At 38.4% G+C, this 16904-nt stretch overlaps 1 protein-coding gene across 2 annotated transcripts in view; it reads left to right on the forward strand.

Moving 5' to 3' along the window:
* lama2 (laminin, alpha 2) overlaps nucleotides 1–16904 on the forward strand; it is a 558082-nt gene that overhangs the window by 217059 nt on the left and 324119 nt on the right. For both annotated transcript variants that reach the window (XM_062033747.1, XM_062033746.1), the window contains 2 exons: nucleotides 2124–2264; nucleotides 5134–5298. In XM_062033747.1, the coding sequence (XP_061889731.1) occupies nucleotides 2124–2264; nucleotides 5134–5298 (306 nt within the window). The remainder of the gene's footprint in view (nucleotides 1–2123; nucleotides 2265–5133; nucleotides 5299–16904) is intronic.

Genomic DNA, 16904 nt, shown 5'->3' on the forward strand with positions numbered 1-16904 from the left:
AAGTGTACACATTGACACTATGAAAGTATATAAAAACAAAAACAATACAAATCACCTTCATCTTTTGTGTGGTAAACCAAACAAATAAAGGCCGAGATATGCTAAGTGTTTACGTTTAGGCTATATCTCAGTTAATTATGAGTGACAAAGTACATTATTATTATTTGCACATTTGTTAGGCTGACACCGATCGGCCACTAATCAGTATCGGTCGATTTTCGTGAAAAAGTATGTACATGAAACGTAAGAGGAGGACGGATCGATCCATAAACTGGTGGTGTCAATACCAAAGGTATCCATATATAATCGATACTAAAGTGGTTATTCTCAAAATAATGTTGCTTTTTGTTAATGTCTAAAAAAACTCAGGGAATAATTCCTTAGAGATAGGACTAGTACTGTTGGTATTCATTTTTTCTGTAGTTTATTTAGTGTGTACTTATTACTTTCTTTTGATCAAACAATTGTACTGTATCTAATAAAAGAGAATGAGGAATTATTAAAATATTGTGTACTAGCGCTTACCAAAAATAAATTTCAATTTTTACATTTATGTGATCGATGTCGGTATCGGCCAATCGTATACATGAATTATCTGAATCGGGACACCTTTTATACGCTTCTGGTGTTCTAAAGTCGGCAATGTTGAACTTAAATTTTTTAATATTTTGCAGGCCAAGAAACAACAAGCTATTAGCTGTAAATGGCTTATTACAGCTAAGATGCTATGTTTCCTTGAAAGGTGGCCCTTGGCTAAGTTGGGGCCCTAATCAACATTTTATTTTGAGCCTCCTGCCCTTTTTCTCAGTACAAACAACTCACACTTTATTTATGTGAATTGATTTTTATACTTTTTTCAATTGATGCATATATTGTGCTAAAATGTCCTTATTTTTTTTTGTCCAAATAACAAATATAACATAATTAATACATATATGTCTATGAATGTTCTCATGCATCCTGGTCATTGTCATCTCAGGGCATTCAATCGATCGCAACTGGACTATCTGGTTTATCTTAGAAGACATTTCACCTCTCATCCGAGTAGGTTCATCAGTTCGTACTCATAGACTTAGATTGGTCAGATCGAGTCTAGCGGCTGGTGCCAAAACCCCAAATATTTATACTCCAAAACCAGGAGGGTGTGCCTGCAGGGCAAGGATGGAAAACAGAAAAACAACAGTTTTGATGCAAACAAGCAATCCTACTGTCAAAGCCAATGACAGTCGTTGAATTGTCTGGGTTTTGGCACCAGCCACGAGACTAGATATATGAGCACAAACTAATGAAGCCTACTCAGATGAGCGACGAAAAAAACAATAACACACCTTTTCAGTGTTTTTGCTTTTTTTTTTAAATAAATAAATTTGAATTATGACTGTCAGCAAAGAAACAAATCCACGGTCCAAAGCATTGGAAAAGAGTAACTGCTTATAGTCCGGAATTTACGGCATATACAGGATAGAGTTGCCACTAGGGAAACGTTTTATGAGTTCTTTGCATGCATGTTATAGAATTTTACATGACATTTTCAATCATACAAATGTCAGTAAAAATTTACTTTAAAAACTAAATCTGTGGTACATTAATTGTCAAAATGGCAGCCAAAAGAGGTTGGTAGATGAGTATAAGTCTGAAGGTAGAATATAGTGTAGAAATGCACCCAGTTGAAGGAAATGTAGACTTGATTTTTAAAATGTTCTTTAGGGGTTTGTGTGGCAGCACTTTCTTTCCTCCTTTTTGTCTCAATTTTCCTCTTTTTGTTTGTCACATCCCTGATCACAAGTGCCTCAAAGAGCTTTACGAACATCCCCTGATTTTAACCAAGAAAAAAATCAAAAAACCTGAGCTGTAAAAAACGATCTCAGCATCCTTGGTGGACCAAATAGGAGGGATTTTAGCCATGTTACTGAGATCGAAAGAAGGTTGTTTTAGTAACATTCTTTGAGTCGGGTCAAAAAATAATTACGAGGTTTTTCACTGTGTCGCTTTCTGCAATTGTATTATTGTCGAAATTGAAGGTGGTATCCGTTAACAAGTGCCTGTGTCAACAATCTACCAAAAGTGTTAGGTTAGGTTTCTACGAATTATCGCTCTGCTATGATTCTTTTTTTCCCTTCCAGGAGAATGTGAAGGGGGAGAACTGTGACCGCTGCAAAGCGGGCTTCTACAATCTCCAACGCCACGATCCACGCGGCTGTGAGCAATGTTCCTGCATGGGCGTCGCGAGCCAGTGCTCTGCCTCCACGTGGGTTTATCAGAATGTAAGAAATGGCGCACAAACTGTGATTAGGATTATGTGCCTTTCACAAATAAACATTGTTCCACACAGAGTGGGGGCGGGTGGATCCAGTGTGGGGTATTTAGCTTCAGTTCAGTCTTTGTGGGACGCGAGTGGAGACAGCTGGCGGGTTAGATAAGTGAGGTTGTTATTGCAGTGGAAAGGGAGATGGAGATTGGGATGAAGAAACCGTTGTAGCTCACAACTTGGTTGCAGGGTCACAGTTTAACAGGTTAAGGATGAATCATTTGCTGGGTGGTTGACATGCACTGTTACTCAATCTGCAAGTAAAGAATAAACACGCATTGGATGTGGACGAGGAAGAAGGAAGGGAAGGAGAAAATAAGACATGGTCGGAGACGAGAGGTTGATGGAGGAAAAGTGTTTTTCATTGACGGGCAGGAGGGAGGAGACGCTGACAGGATGACAGCTTTGATTTAGACACTGATAGCATTCATGTGTGAGTGTGGGTGTTCAAAAAGGGGAAGCCAAGGTCAGGTTAATTGCAATGACAGATGTGTCTGTTTGCGGTGCCACACACACAGACATGTGACAGATGTCCAGCATCCTTCGACATCCTTTCAGTTAAATTCAGAACTTCAGGCATGTGAAATGTCTGCAGAAAGCTGCTTTTTTAAACATTCATTTATTCAAAATATAACTTTTTTTAAAAATAAATATTGTGGCATGTAAGGATGGGTGTCAAAGGACGAGTGTCAAAAGATGGAGCTAACTTAAGTTACTGCCTGATTGCTGATAAGAAAACATGCATCCGTGGCTTCTCAGTGCAACACACAACACTGGAAATGCGTCCCGTGAAAACCCGTCCGACCGGAACTCAAAACAATAACAAAAGTTCTGTGGGTAAATTATGTAAACTCACTACAATATCAACAAAATAGGACCTAAACATTTGTTAAACACTTGCCTCAGCCACAGGTGCTCACTGTTCCTCTTGCCTAAACGCCGCACTGAATTGCAGGACAGGGCGCTGAAACAAGTTCGCCATTACAGTTCTTCACAATTATTTTCTGCTACGCCCCTCAAAGAAGAAGAAAACATTTTTGCTTGTATTGTGCTTTTCTACCTTCTAGGTCAGGGGTCGGCAACCCAAAATGTTGAAAGAGCCATATTGGACCAAAAATACAAAAACAAATCTGTCTGGAGCCGCAAAAAATTAAAAGCCATATTACATACAGATAGTGTCATGAGATATAAATTGAATTAAGATGACTTAAAGGAAACTAAATGACCTCAAATATACCTACAAATGAGGCATAATGCTGCAATATGTACATATAGCTAGCCTAAATAGCATGTTAGCATCGATTAGCTTGCAGTCATGCAGTGACCAAATATGTCTGACTAGCACTCCACACAAGTCAATAACATCAACAAAACTCACCTTTGTGCACTCACGCACAACATTAAAAGTGTGGTGGACAGAATGAGACAGAAAAAGAAATGGCATAAAACACGTCCTAGAAAGTCGGAGAAAGTTATACTTGTAAACAAACTACGGTGAGTTCAAGGACCGCCAAAATTAGTAGGACAAAACGGCGCTCGCCAAATACTCGAATCAGTGAAGCATGTTTAATATAAACAGTGTGCTTTATAACAATTAGGGAGGTTTGCGTCATGTTTGTCCTCCTACGGAAACCATATTAAAACAAAAACTGTTTTTTTTCCTCATCTTTTTCCATTTTTCATACATTTTTAAAAAAGCTCCTGAGAGCCACTAGGGCGGCGCTAAAGAGCCGCATGCGGCTCTAGAGCCGCGGGTTGCCGACCCCTGATCTAGGTACTCAAAGCGCTTTGACACTATTTCCACATTCACCCATTCACACACACATTTCAACTTTCCATGCAAATAAAGCAAGAAGGCGGCACTCAAAAAGTACAGTGAAGTCACACTTTCCAAAATGCGCTAGCTCGATGCTCGTTTACATTGGATTTGCCATACACATTCTACTGATTAGCATTCGCAATTTTACATAGCTATTGAACACCTCCAAATGTGGTAATGAAAATTACAACAAAGGTGTATGTTACAATCAAACAGCTGGTGTGTACTAAAAAGTACAATACTTACAGTATAAACACTTTGTAGGACTCAACAAAAAAATACTGGTACATTAAACTTAATGGCAAAGACTACTTCCTGGCTAAGATAACACAACGTAGCATGTATACTATTGCCATCTAGCCACTTGGAATTGCAACTGCATGCAAAGTCTGCTATGTAATGCAGTACAGTACAGTACATGCAAATGAGACACATTAAGTATACAAGATAACAACCGGACAGCGCAGCTCAGTGTTAAATGTAAAATAAATAATACTTAAAATGTAGTTGTTTTTTCACAAATAACTATTATTAACACATTCAAACGCACACAAAAAATACCGAAACTTGGTATCGTTGCGTACTGGTATACATTTCCAGGTAAAAAATTGGTACTGCATTGACTGAAATGTGAAAGGTAACCATCTTCACATGTTTTAGACTAAAATAAAGTCATGGGAAAGAAATTGTTACATAAATTATGATTATTTTTTTTTATCCCGCAACCCCAAAGGGAATAAGCGGTAGAAAATGGATGGATGGGATGGATTTGCAATTCTTCCTAAAACAACTCCGACTTAGGTGTTACCCAGTATAATCGCCGTGCAAGACCAGCACTGACGCAGCGTGCCACGGTGAAACATTTTGAGATATTTTGCCAATAGATTTATTTCAGTGACAGAGCAGGAAGGGGGTAGTGCCACTTTAGTTTTTGATTAACTCAATACCTTAACAAACATCTTGTATTCAAATGAACTATGTATCTGTTTCAAATAATCTTGCACAGGAGAGCATTCTGACTGGCTGGCACCTGAGTGGGGATTCAGGACGGAGGGCGTGGCCTATCCACAGCCAGACGCCTCTCTATCTAAGTGTCCAGCATGCAGATGTCGTAGACATGCTTGGCTCTGCCTACTACTGGAGCGCACCTGAAGTATACCTTGGAAACAAGGTGAGACCAAGACTTACACTGCATAATCACGGCAGAATCTCTCGAGGAACTCTCTTGTTTACACTCGAAAGACTTCAACTGCAGACATTATAAAGCTTTTATTACACACTGAAAAAAGCCTCTTACTCAAAAACGAGTTAGTCATTGAAAAATAACCCAAAAATGGTGCATTATTTTGAAAACCCAGAAATTGAGTTAAAATAATGACCTCATAATCCAAAAAATGTGTTGCTTTTTATAAAATAACTAACATTTAAATCAACACTAGCAACCCATAAATTGGGTTACCAAAAAACCCCAGCATTTTTTAGTGTGCACGTTCAGATACGATTAATAACATTATTAGAACTTGTAGTCCATCCATCAATTAATTTTTTTCGGCTTGTAAGTCTAAAAATGAATTAGTCATCAGGTAAAACTGGCTTCTGGCAAGGCTATGATGCACTTGTGCCTTAGCCGTAGTGGTTAGAGTGTCCGCCCTGAGATCGGTAGGTTGTGAGTTCAAACCCCGGCCGAGTCATACCAAAGACTATAAAAATGGGACCCATTACCTCCCTGCTTGGCACTCAACATCAAGGGTTGGAATTGGGGGTTAAATCACCAAAATGATTCCCGGGCGCGGCCCCCGCTGCTGCCCACTACTCCCCTCACCTCCCAGGGGGTGATCAAGGGTGATGGGTCAAATGCAGAGAATAATTTCGCCACACCTAGTGTGTGTGTGTGACAATCATTGGTAGCCGGGTCATACCAAAGACTATAAAAATGGGACCCATTACCTCCCTGCTTGGCACTCAGCATCAAGGGTTGGAATTGGGGGTTAAATCACCAAAAATGATTCCCGGGCGCGGCTACGCTGCTGCCCACTGCTCCCCTCACCTCCCAGGGGGTGATCAAGGGGATGGGTCAAATGCAGAGGACAAATTTCACCACACCTAGTGTGTGTGTGACAATCATTGGTACTTTAACTTTAACTTTAACTTAACTTAACTAGCTGTACTGACACAATGTTGCTTTTTTTATAATGGTGCCATCTGCTGGAGTAAAACAGTCACTACATTTGACCCGCAAATGAAATTAATAGTAAACCAATACCACTGTTTTTGTTTTTATGACAAATAGATTTGTGGAAAGGACTATGAAACATGCAATTCTAGTAAATGAGCCAATTAGTAAACAGGAAACTAACACTTTAAAGTATTTGTCGCAATCGGGAAAGAAGGGCCCTAGTCAGGGAGTTCAACAAAAAAGTTAAAGGTAAAGTTCCAATGAGGGTCACACACACACTAGGTGTGGCGAAATTATTCTCTGCATTTCACCCATCACCCTTGATCACCCCCTGGGAGGTGAGGGGAGCAGTGAGCAGCAGCGGTGGCCGCGCCCTGGAATTAACCTGATGGCTACAGCATTCATCTGTGGAGAGAGAATAACCTTGCAGAAAGACAACCATCTCTGCAGAATCCACCAATCAGGCCTGAATGTTATAGTGGCCAAATGGAAGAAGTTTGGCATAATGCACATGAAAGACTCTCAGACCATGAGAAACAAAGTCCTCTGATCTGATGAGACAATGTCATGTTTGGAGGAAACCAGGCACGGCTCATCACCAGGCCAATACCATCCCTTCAGTGAAGCATGTTGGTGGCAGCATCATGCTGTGGGGATGGTGACAGGAACTAGGAGACTAGTCAGGATAGAGGGATATATGAATGCAGCATTGTACAGAGACATCCTGGATGAAAACCAACGCTTTCCATCTAAACTAATGGAGCTTGAGCGATGCTGCCAAGAGGAATGGGCAAAACTGCCCAAAGATAGGTGTGCCTAGCTTGTGGCATTGTATGCTAAAAATACTTGAGGCTGTGATTGCCAAAGGTGCATCAACAAAGTATTGAGCAAAAGCTGTGAATACTTATGTACATGGGTGTTTTAAAAAAAAAAGAGAGATTTTCAGATTAATTGCGATTCTAATTTGTAACAATTCTTACCGGTAATCGATTTAAAAAAAATTATATATATTTTTTTAATTTTATTTTTATTTTCTTTCCCCAATCTGTCCTGTCCAGCCATTGAGGAAAATCATATTGTTGATGTAGATGCCCATATTTTGCTGTACAGATTTACTTTAGAAAAGAGAAGTGTCGAATACTTCTCTTGTTGCCTTATTTGTATTTGACTTTATTTAATGTTTGGGTAGCATTTTAATAAGCAAAACCAGTTTTCTTTTAAGTAATATAGACATTGATCAGAGCTGTTGTGTATTTCATGGTGGAATGTCGTTAATCATAGAACTGTTAGCCAATGTTATTAAAAAGTTTAGATTTTGAATCAAGAATCGTTTATCTGAATCGAATCGTTCCCCCAAGAATCGAATCGAATCGTGGGGTGCCCAAATATTTACAGCCCTACATGTGATTTACATTTTTTTTTTTCCGTCTTCATTAATTAGCAAAAAATAAATGTAAAAATACTTTTTCCCATTGTTATAGGGCAGGGGTGTCAAACGTACGGGCCGGATCAGGCCCGCGGACAGGTTTTATCGGCCCGCGGGATGAGTTTGCCAAGTATAACATGTAACCTGAAATGTTTTAATGAAAGAAACAGCTGTTCTAAATGTGTCCACTGGATGTCACAATAGCAATTCTTTGTATCTCTGTAGATGATGCTACATATGTACAAAATAAACCACATGATGTTAGTACATCAGTCGAGGAAAATGATCAAACTACATAAATAACATGCTTTAATTTGATTTTGATATTATTTTTTTATCTTGATAGATTGAAAATCAACACCAATGAGTTGACTGATGAACATTATCACATAATTTATTCAGAAAATATAAACAACGACAAATAAAGATAGAATACTATTAACCACAACATGTAAGTGTAAAAAAACCCCAAAAACATTATGATTTGTACATTTTCAGAATGTACTTGTTCTATTTTCAAACAAATAAAACAACCTGAAGTTGTCTTTATTTTTAAGTCATTGTGCTGTGATTTTACCAGTTCGGCCCATTTGGGAGTAGATTTTTCTCCATGTGGCCCCCCATCTAAAATGAGTTTGACACCCCTGTTATAGGGTATTGTGTGTAGAATTATGAGGACAAAATTGAATTTATTCCATTTTGGAATAAGGCTGTACCATAACAAAATGTGGAAAAATTAAAGTGCTGTGAATACCTACCGGATGCACTGTACTAACTGTACTTTCCTCACAATTCGGATATAAATTCTCCAAACATAACCTTTATGTATATGGTTAGGTGATTGCTATTTTTTCCAAAGCCCTCAGTCACAAATGTGTGTGATGATTAGTTCCCCATAAGCGACGTTCTTCATTGGTGTTATTGCTTTGCAACATGTAGGCAAATGTGCAGCACCTGACCGAGGGCTGCATCATTAAGACAGCCGTGCGCGGACAAATGTCTTTGTGATCTGAGAATGAGTCCTCTCAAACGAATCCGCCTGGTGAGAACACATCCCGCTGCGACGCTGGCCTCCCCCTCCCAGCGCTTCCTCCGTGCTTCCTGCTTCTGCTAATATCGTCTATTTGAACGTGCTCCACGTTCTCTTCTGTCGTGGTCGCGATGATTAGTCTTTAACACTCGGGCTGGCAAATAGCTGGAGTCCATGCTTACCAAGTGGGGCTGTTGCACTTTCCTCCACAGCAGACTGGCTGTGATGTGCCATGGCTGGGAGGAAGAGACTTCTGCTGCTGCATTTCATTACCTCACCGCTCGCAGGCCCGACTTGTCGTTTCATTTATTTGTCTGAACTTCTACCCTTTTATCCCTCCAACCATCCCTCCATCCTTGTTTCTTACCACGCGCCTCCTCCTCTAACTCAGACCTGTCTCTCCAGGACTCCTGTTTCTAAATCACCCTTCTCCATCTCCCTTCTACTCTTCTCTCTCTCTGTCTGTTTAGTTGGCTGTTGAACTCCACCATCAACTTTGAAAGCTGCAAAGGCTCTTTTGAATTGGCTCTGTTTATTATTATTCTCCCACTTTGATCACATTTTTCATGCTGTGAACAAAAACAAAAAAACTCACCAATTTTTGCAAGTGTCTTATATTTATGGGGTCCGAACATGAATTTTCAAAATTAAATCTCTAGCAATCCCTTGAAAATTTGACCCTGCCACATTTATCATGAGAGGATGCATGTACAATTTACTGAACCCAAATTTGAAAACAAACAGGAAGTCGCCCGTCTTGGTTTCCATTTTTAGCCCACAAAGTGCACATTTGTAGTTGTTTCCCCATATTTCTGAGTTATTGTGTAGAAATATGGGAAAACAACTACAAATGTGCGCTTCATGCACTAAATGTGTTACAAAAAAGATCAATTAGAATAATGCATAATGTTGGATATAGAGAACATACAAACCCTTTTATTTATTAAATCACAATTATTGAAATTCAACGATTTGGTGCATTTGCAAACAGCTAACATTATGTACAAAGCAAACTATAACCTGCGACCCAAGAATGTACAACAATTCTTCTCAACAACAGAGGAGAAATATAACCTTAGAGGAAAATCTAATTTAAAACATTTGTATGCTCGTACAACACTTAAAACTTTTAGTATATCCGTATGTGGAATTAAATTATGGAATGGATTAACCAAAGAAATCAAACAAAGCACCAATATGATTCAGTTTAAGAGACTGTTCGAACTACAAGTGTTCACAAAGTACACAGAACAATAATTATGATGACCATCTTGAACCCTTTTTTTCCTTTTTTTTTTTTTTGGACAAAGATTATTTATGTATTTAATATTTGTTTACTTAGTATGGTATATCATATATTTATTTGTTCACTGTTCTGTTACAGAGAACAAGTAAATTGGATAAAATTGCTATGATATTAAACGGGGTAGGATTAAATAAGCTCTGCTTCTTCCAACTCCTTTTCGGACGTGCTGTTATGAAACAACTGGAATTGTGTGATGCATTACATTGTATCCAATGCATGTTCAAAATAAACTCAAACTGAACTGAACTGAACAAACGGGTCGTATTTTAACGAACTCGTCCTAGGGACTGGAACCCAAATGAGCCGCGGTTAAAGTGATACATACTAAACAGATGTAGGAATTTTGCCTACGCCATAAGATGTGGGCGTGGCTTGGCGACAAACTTTGATCTGATGGTTTGCCACAAAACGTTCAACATTTGTAACTCACAAATTCAGATCTTAATCATAATTGGTTCAAAGGATGATGATGACACTTTGACGTGCTGGATGGGTCAGTACTGATTCATACCTATTTGTGGTTGGGCGGAGCCTGGCGCCAAAAACTGCTCCTCACCATCCCCAATCAAACTGTCTTTACTTGACTTTAATAATCATCTCTCCTTCCAAACTGATATGAGGCTTTTAGTATGGGAACTGATCATCGCTTGATGTTGATATCGACACCAAAATTGCCCCCTTGGGGTGGAAAATGTTAACAGTCACAACTTCCTTCCGTATGCTCCAACCATGCTGAATTTTTTTAAGGTGGGTCGAGGCATTAACAAAGACGTGACCGTATGCGTCATGCGCGCCACCCGACCCGTGTTTAACGCTGCTTGCAGTTTTAATTCTTCTTGTGGCACATTTATTCTTCTAAGTTTCCACCAGTTTAGCCCAAAATGGTACAGTTTGGATTGGTCCACTTTATAAATGGGCACAATTAACTCCTAAGAATAAGGTGTGTGTTGAATTAATTGAATGTGCTTCAAAGCAACTGAGGCAAAACTGAGTGCACGACTTGGCTGCAACCAGCAGAGGCGCAGTGTAGTCCGTTTTAACCAGTTTGTTGTTGTCTGCAAGTCATCAATCGTGGGCCTGACTGTGGTAAACACATTTTCACAAGGTAGGGAGTGTGCCCTCCTAAATGAAGGTATTTAGTTTAGTAGATAGGTAAACAGTCCTTCAATTTAGGGACGAAACAGCTGTTAAAAGTCCATTGGAAATTATATTTATCATTATTATTCCAAGTTGCGGTCGTTTGCCTCCAAATGAAATTATTAGGGGTCGGAATCTTTGGGTGCCTAACGATTTGATCTGGGGTGACAATTGGTTTTAGAATCGATTTCCGATTCTACATGATTCTCGAATCAAACTGATTCTCCCAATGTATTATTTAGTATGATAATTATGATGAAACTTACAGGTTGGAAAAGCTAATTTTTTGTTTATTTTTATCGTGCTCTGTTTGTGTTGTGTTTGCTCAGTTCTCTTATTATCTTTTAACCTGCCCATTGTACAGCACTTTGGCTACCACTGTGGTCAATTTTAAATGTGCTTTATAAATAAAGTTGATTTGATTTGATTTGATTGTGGTTGCATTGGATGGCCTAAAAACGTCTTTTAAAAATTAATTCTGATAATTTTTTATTTTTTAATGTATTCATCTATTTTTTTAATCGAGTTTTGAAAATTCACGAATAAGAATCACGATTCGGATGTGAATCGATTTTTTTTTTGTGCACCCTTAGAAATTACTGTAAAATTAAGCACATAAAAGAAGATACATTGATGCTAAAAACATGTAAAATCATGTTAAATCAGCAATATATGAACAAAAGAAGCAACTGTAACCATACAGTAAAAAAGTTAGTACTTATCCCACTTGCTTGATGCTAACATACAAGCTAACAGGCTAACAAAAATTAGCATCTCAATCACGATCTTTTTAAACTGTAGCTAGCGTCCATACAGTGAGATGTTAAGAGAACAAAATTGTCATAAAACAGAATTAGTATAAAGTACAACTACTCACAATAACAATTCCAATGTCATGTGAAAAAAGTGCCTTGAGAGGGCAATACAGTGGGATTATTACAATAAATTCAATATTGTCATAGTTGGAGCATAAACTGTTTACAAACTTCAATATACATTTTTAAACATAATTATAGCCCTCTAAAGATTAAATAACATCCATTTAGTCACCTTTACACTCGTTTTACCCAATATAGTAGCCTTGAATGTGTTCTACTGTAGATTACATTACAGCATTCACTGGTAGCCTGGGTGATCTTCCAAGCGTCATTCTATGGCGGTCACCCGGCCACTACAACATGACCACTACGTGGAAATACTTTTTCACATCCTGGGAAATTTCTTGAAGTTGGGACTGGGATTTGATCTGCTGAAATCACAGGTGTATGTTGTTCTGCAAGATCAACTTTAAAGTCGCAGCTCCGATCATTAGCCACGTTGTTGGCATTCTGTCTTGTTAGCATTTCTTATCGCTCAAGCCAAAGGCTCACCATAGTCATGTGGAGCTAAAGATGTCAAATATAAAGTGCATCAACAGAGTTTCTCTCCAGTTAGCATTCTCCAGACAGCTACTGATATCAGTCTTGTTAGCGTTAAGCACCAGTATGTCTGACGTCTCATCTTTTGATATCGCTCATGTCAAAGACTCACCAATGTGGAGATGTGTTCTTGACAAGGCAGGGGTTGACGTTGAAGTGCACCAACATTTTCTTCCGCCAACGTTTGATACAAAATACAGTGGCGCCAAGATTATCCGCCGTGTTGTTTTTAGCATTGTTTACCTTTAATTTGGAAACAGAAGTCCCCGCTTGGTGAAAATCAGTTGGTGTATCAGCATTGTCTCAGCCAGTACATGATATGTTAGAGGACGACAAATCGATACATTAATTGTTTGTATTAGTATATGATTGATACTAGAGTGATTAGAACAATAATTTTGTTTTCTCCAAATAAATAATGTTTACAAATTCCGGAAATAATTCCCTTGGTACAAGAGGACTTTAAGGGCAAATGGTAAAGCAGGGATTCTCAAACTGTGGTACGTGCAGGCTCAATCTAGTGGTACGCCATAGAATCACTTGATTCAAACAGTGTTACTGTTCAAACTGTGTGTAATGTACAATACAGTGGCCAAAAACTATAAAATATACTTGTTAAATAAAACCCCCATTCTTGTTTTAATAAATCCTTTGGCCTACTGTATTTTAATGTTGGTCAATATGGTGGTACTTGGAGAGACAGGTGTTTTCTGAGGTGGTACATGGTTAAAGAGTTTGAGAACCACTGCTCTACAGGGTTTGATTAAGTAGGAGATAGATTGTGTTAAGTTGTGGTGTACTATTGACTTTGTTTTGCTCAAATAGTTGTGTAGTAAAATATAGTAAGGAACTTGTTCAATTATTGTTTTGATATTGTTCAACTGTCAATAACACTCACCATAAATTCAAAGAGAAAATTAGTTATTACAGGTGATGGGTATTGGTATCGGCCGATCTCACTCATGGATGATTGATATCGGAATCGGCAGCATGGCACCCTGATCAGAGCATGCCTAATTTTGATGCATTTCATCCGTTTTGTTCTGAGCTGTATCAAACCAGACCTTTAAAAAACAACCTCTTACCATACCTACAACCAGGTCTTTGTGCTGGTGTCAGCAAAATGTGCTTACTATACAGTAATGCTTTCCACACAGACACACGTTTTCACTGTACTTATACAACACACACACACACACACATTCTCTGACTATTATAAGTCACATAATGATGTGTTTTAGAGGCACTGGGGAATGATGCATGTGAACATGAGGAGTAAACAACTCTGTCTCCTGAGTGTGTACACAATATGAAAAAGTGATTATTTGCTTCAGTCAAATATCATGTTAGAGATACACAACGGGACTTGACACACACACACATTACGACCTATTAAGTTTGAGCGTGTCATTGGAAGTGACAGGCTATGCACGTAATGAAAAGCTATTGCTGTAGCTTTACATGCGTGTGTGTGTGTGTGTGTGCGTGTGTGTGTGCGCGTGTGTGTGTGAGATGATGTCCTTAATTCATGCATGACCTGCTGCGTCGTTCAAGTCAAGGATGCTCATTGGCCCAGAAAACATCTCCCACTGAAGCTTATTAGGTCTTTTATTACTTGTCCAAATCCAGGGACTGCTCATTCACGAGGCGGCTCTCAAAACAGCTTGATGTATTTTAGATGACTGTCAAAAAGCTACTTTAATGGTCAACACGTAAAACGCACGCATTTGCTAAGTGACAGAGATACTCCTCTCTGAAAAGTAGCATTAGCTCTGATGCTTGAGGTGTCCAGGCTGGTCCACCTTTATGGTAAATCACTCATAGATGATCCCTTGGTTGCCACATGGCTATTCTCAGGCTACCCTCCATTTTACAGGCTAATTTACCATCTATTTGAGTATGAGGCTGTTTTTTGAAGATACATTTATTACAAATTGCTGCTTTAAAGCAGGGCTGTCTAAAGTACGGCCCGTGGGCTATTTTTTACGGCCCGCGGAACATTCCACAAATATTTTTAGCATTTTTTTTTTTTTTAAACACGTGGACTAAAAGAGCAAACAGGTTAAATTTGCAGTGTGAAGTGAATTATATTTATATAGCGCTTTTTCTCTAGTGACTGAAAGCGCTTTACATAGTGAAACCCAATATCTAAGTTACATGTAAACCAGTGTGGGTGGCACTGGGAGCAGATGGGTAAAGTGTCTTGCCCAAGGACACAACGGCAGTGATTAGGATGGCAGAAGCGGGGATCGAACCTGGAACCCTCAAGTTGCTGGCACGGCCACTCTACCAACCGAGCTATACCGCCCAATGTTGACTCTAATAACACAACGCTGCCATGCAGGCTGTTTCTTTTTCTTTAAAGCTGTCCTTGCTCAAAAAATAATGATGAATCAAAATCATTTTTTTATTGACCTATTCAGGGCTCCAATTGTTTCACAATAAAAATTCCACTTTGAAATATTTTGGGGGAAATTATTGCATATTTGACTATCAGTGGTACTTTATTTTACGTTTGCTATATCAAAAAGAATGTTTTATTTGACAAAAAGGGACGAAAAACCCTGTAAATTAAAAAAAACAAAAACTTTTCATCAACGGATTGATCTGAAGTAGATGTAGAGATTTAAGCGTTGAAAGTAAAAAAAAAAATTAAAAAATTTGAATGACTTATTTTTAACACTGAGTGTGGCCCTTTTGGATCCCAAAGAGTTTTAATGGGACTTGTGTTTTTATTTTACAACTGTATTTGCTTAAAACATAATAATGCATTGAAATTAATGTTGTTATGAATTATTGACCTATTTAAGGCACCAATTACTTCACAATTGATTTTTCACTTTTGAAATTTTGGGGGAAAACATTGCCTATTGTATGTGTTTGTAATAAAAAACAGGGTTCTGACAAAAAAGGCACTAAATAAAAATAATAATAAAAACTTTATTTCGACAGATAGACCTGAAGTTGATTTAGAACAGTGGTTCTTAACCTGGGTTCGATCGAACCCTAGGGGTTCGGCGAGTCGGGCTCAGGGTTTCAGCGGAGGTCAAGACACACCCGACTCATCGTGTAAATAAAAACTTCTCCCTATCGGCGTATTACGGATACGGCAACAGCAGAAGTCACACTGATTTGCGGGTGTGTAATTTGTTGTGAGTTTATGCACTGTGTTGGTTTTGTTGTTTGAACAAGGTGATGTTCATGCACGGTTCATTTTGTGCACCAGTAAAAAAACATGGTAACACTTTAGTATGGGGAACATATTCACCATTAATTAGTTGCTTATTAACATGCAAATTAGTAACATATTGGCTCTTAATTAGTAATTATTAAGTACTTATTAATGCCTTATTCGGCATGGCCTTATTATAAACCTAACCCTCTAACCCTGGCCCTAACCCTAACCAAATAACTCTAAATTAAGTCTTTGTTACTTAAAATATGTTCCCCTAGTGTCCAAAAAACTCTAAATTAAGTCTTTGTTACTTTGAATATGTTCCCCATACTAAAGTGTTACCAAAAACATATCACTTTGTCTTGAATTTGAAAAACAACATTTTATTTTTCACTAAAGAAGGGTTCAGTGAATGCGCATATGAAACTGGTGGGGTTCGGTACCTCCAACAAGGTTAAGAACCACTGATTTAGAGATTTAAGCGCTGAATCATAAAAAAATATATATATGAACAACCCTTCTGGGTTCCCGGGACCAAACCTGAGGGGAGCCTAAAGGTACAAAAGAAATCCATATATTCTATTGGTTTTGACAATGAAAAATATCAAAATAGAATAGAATATATCTTTATTGTCATTGTACATTGTACAACGGAATTGCAAGCTAAACTAATTTAGTGCAAATTCATAACACATAAAAACATAAGAACATAGATAAAAATACATAAAATACATAAAAATACCAAGCACACAGCTCACATGCACAGTCATTATTGTCGTCTTGTGTTCAGCGACTATTGCTCTCGGGTAAAAAGTGTTCTTAAGTCTGTTTGTCCGGCATTTTATTGTCCTGTATCTCCTGCCCGAGGGCAGCAGTTCAAAAAGTTTATGTCCAGGGTGAGATGTGTCCCTTATGATGTTTTGGGCCTTTTTGAGGCACTGTACAGTTCATATAGGGAGGGGAGAGAGCAACCAGTGATCTTCATGGCAGTTTTTATGGCCCCCCGCATGCTTTGTTTTATCAGTGGAAAAAGTTTGGACACCCGGATTTAATGTGATTTTCGTTCAGTAGGACACATTTTTAAGCACAATAAAAAAAAAAAGCCAAAA

Source organism: Entelurus aequoreus, linkage group LG23 (assembly GCF_033978785.1).
Source record: "Entelurus aequoreus isolate RoL-2023_Sb linkage group LG23, RoL_Eaeq_v1.1, whole genome shotgun sequence".
Classification (NCBI taxonomy): Eukaryota; Metazoa; Chordata; class Actinopteri; order Syngnathiformes; family Syngnathidae; genus Entelurus; species Entelurus aequoreus.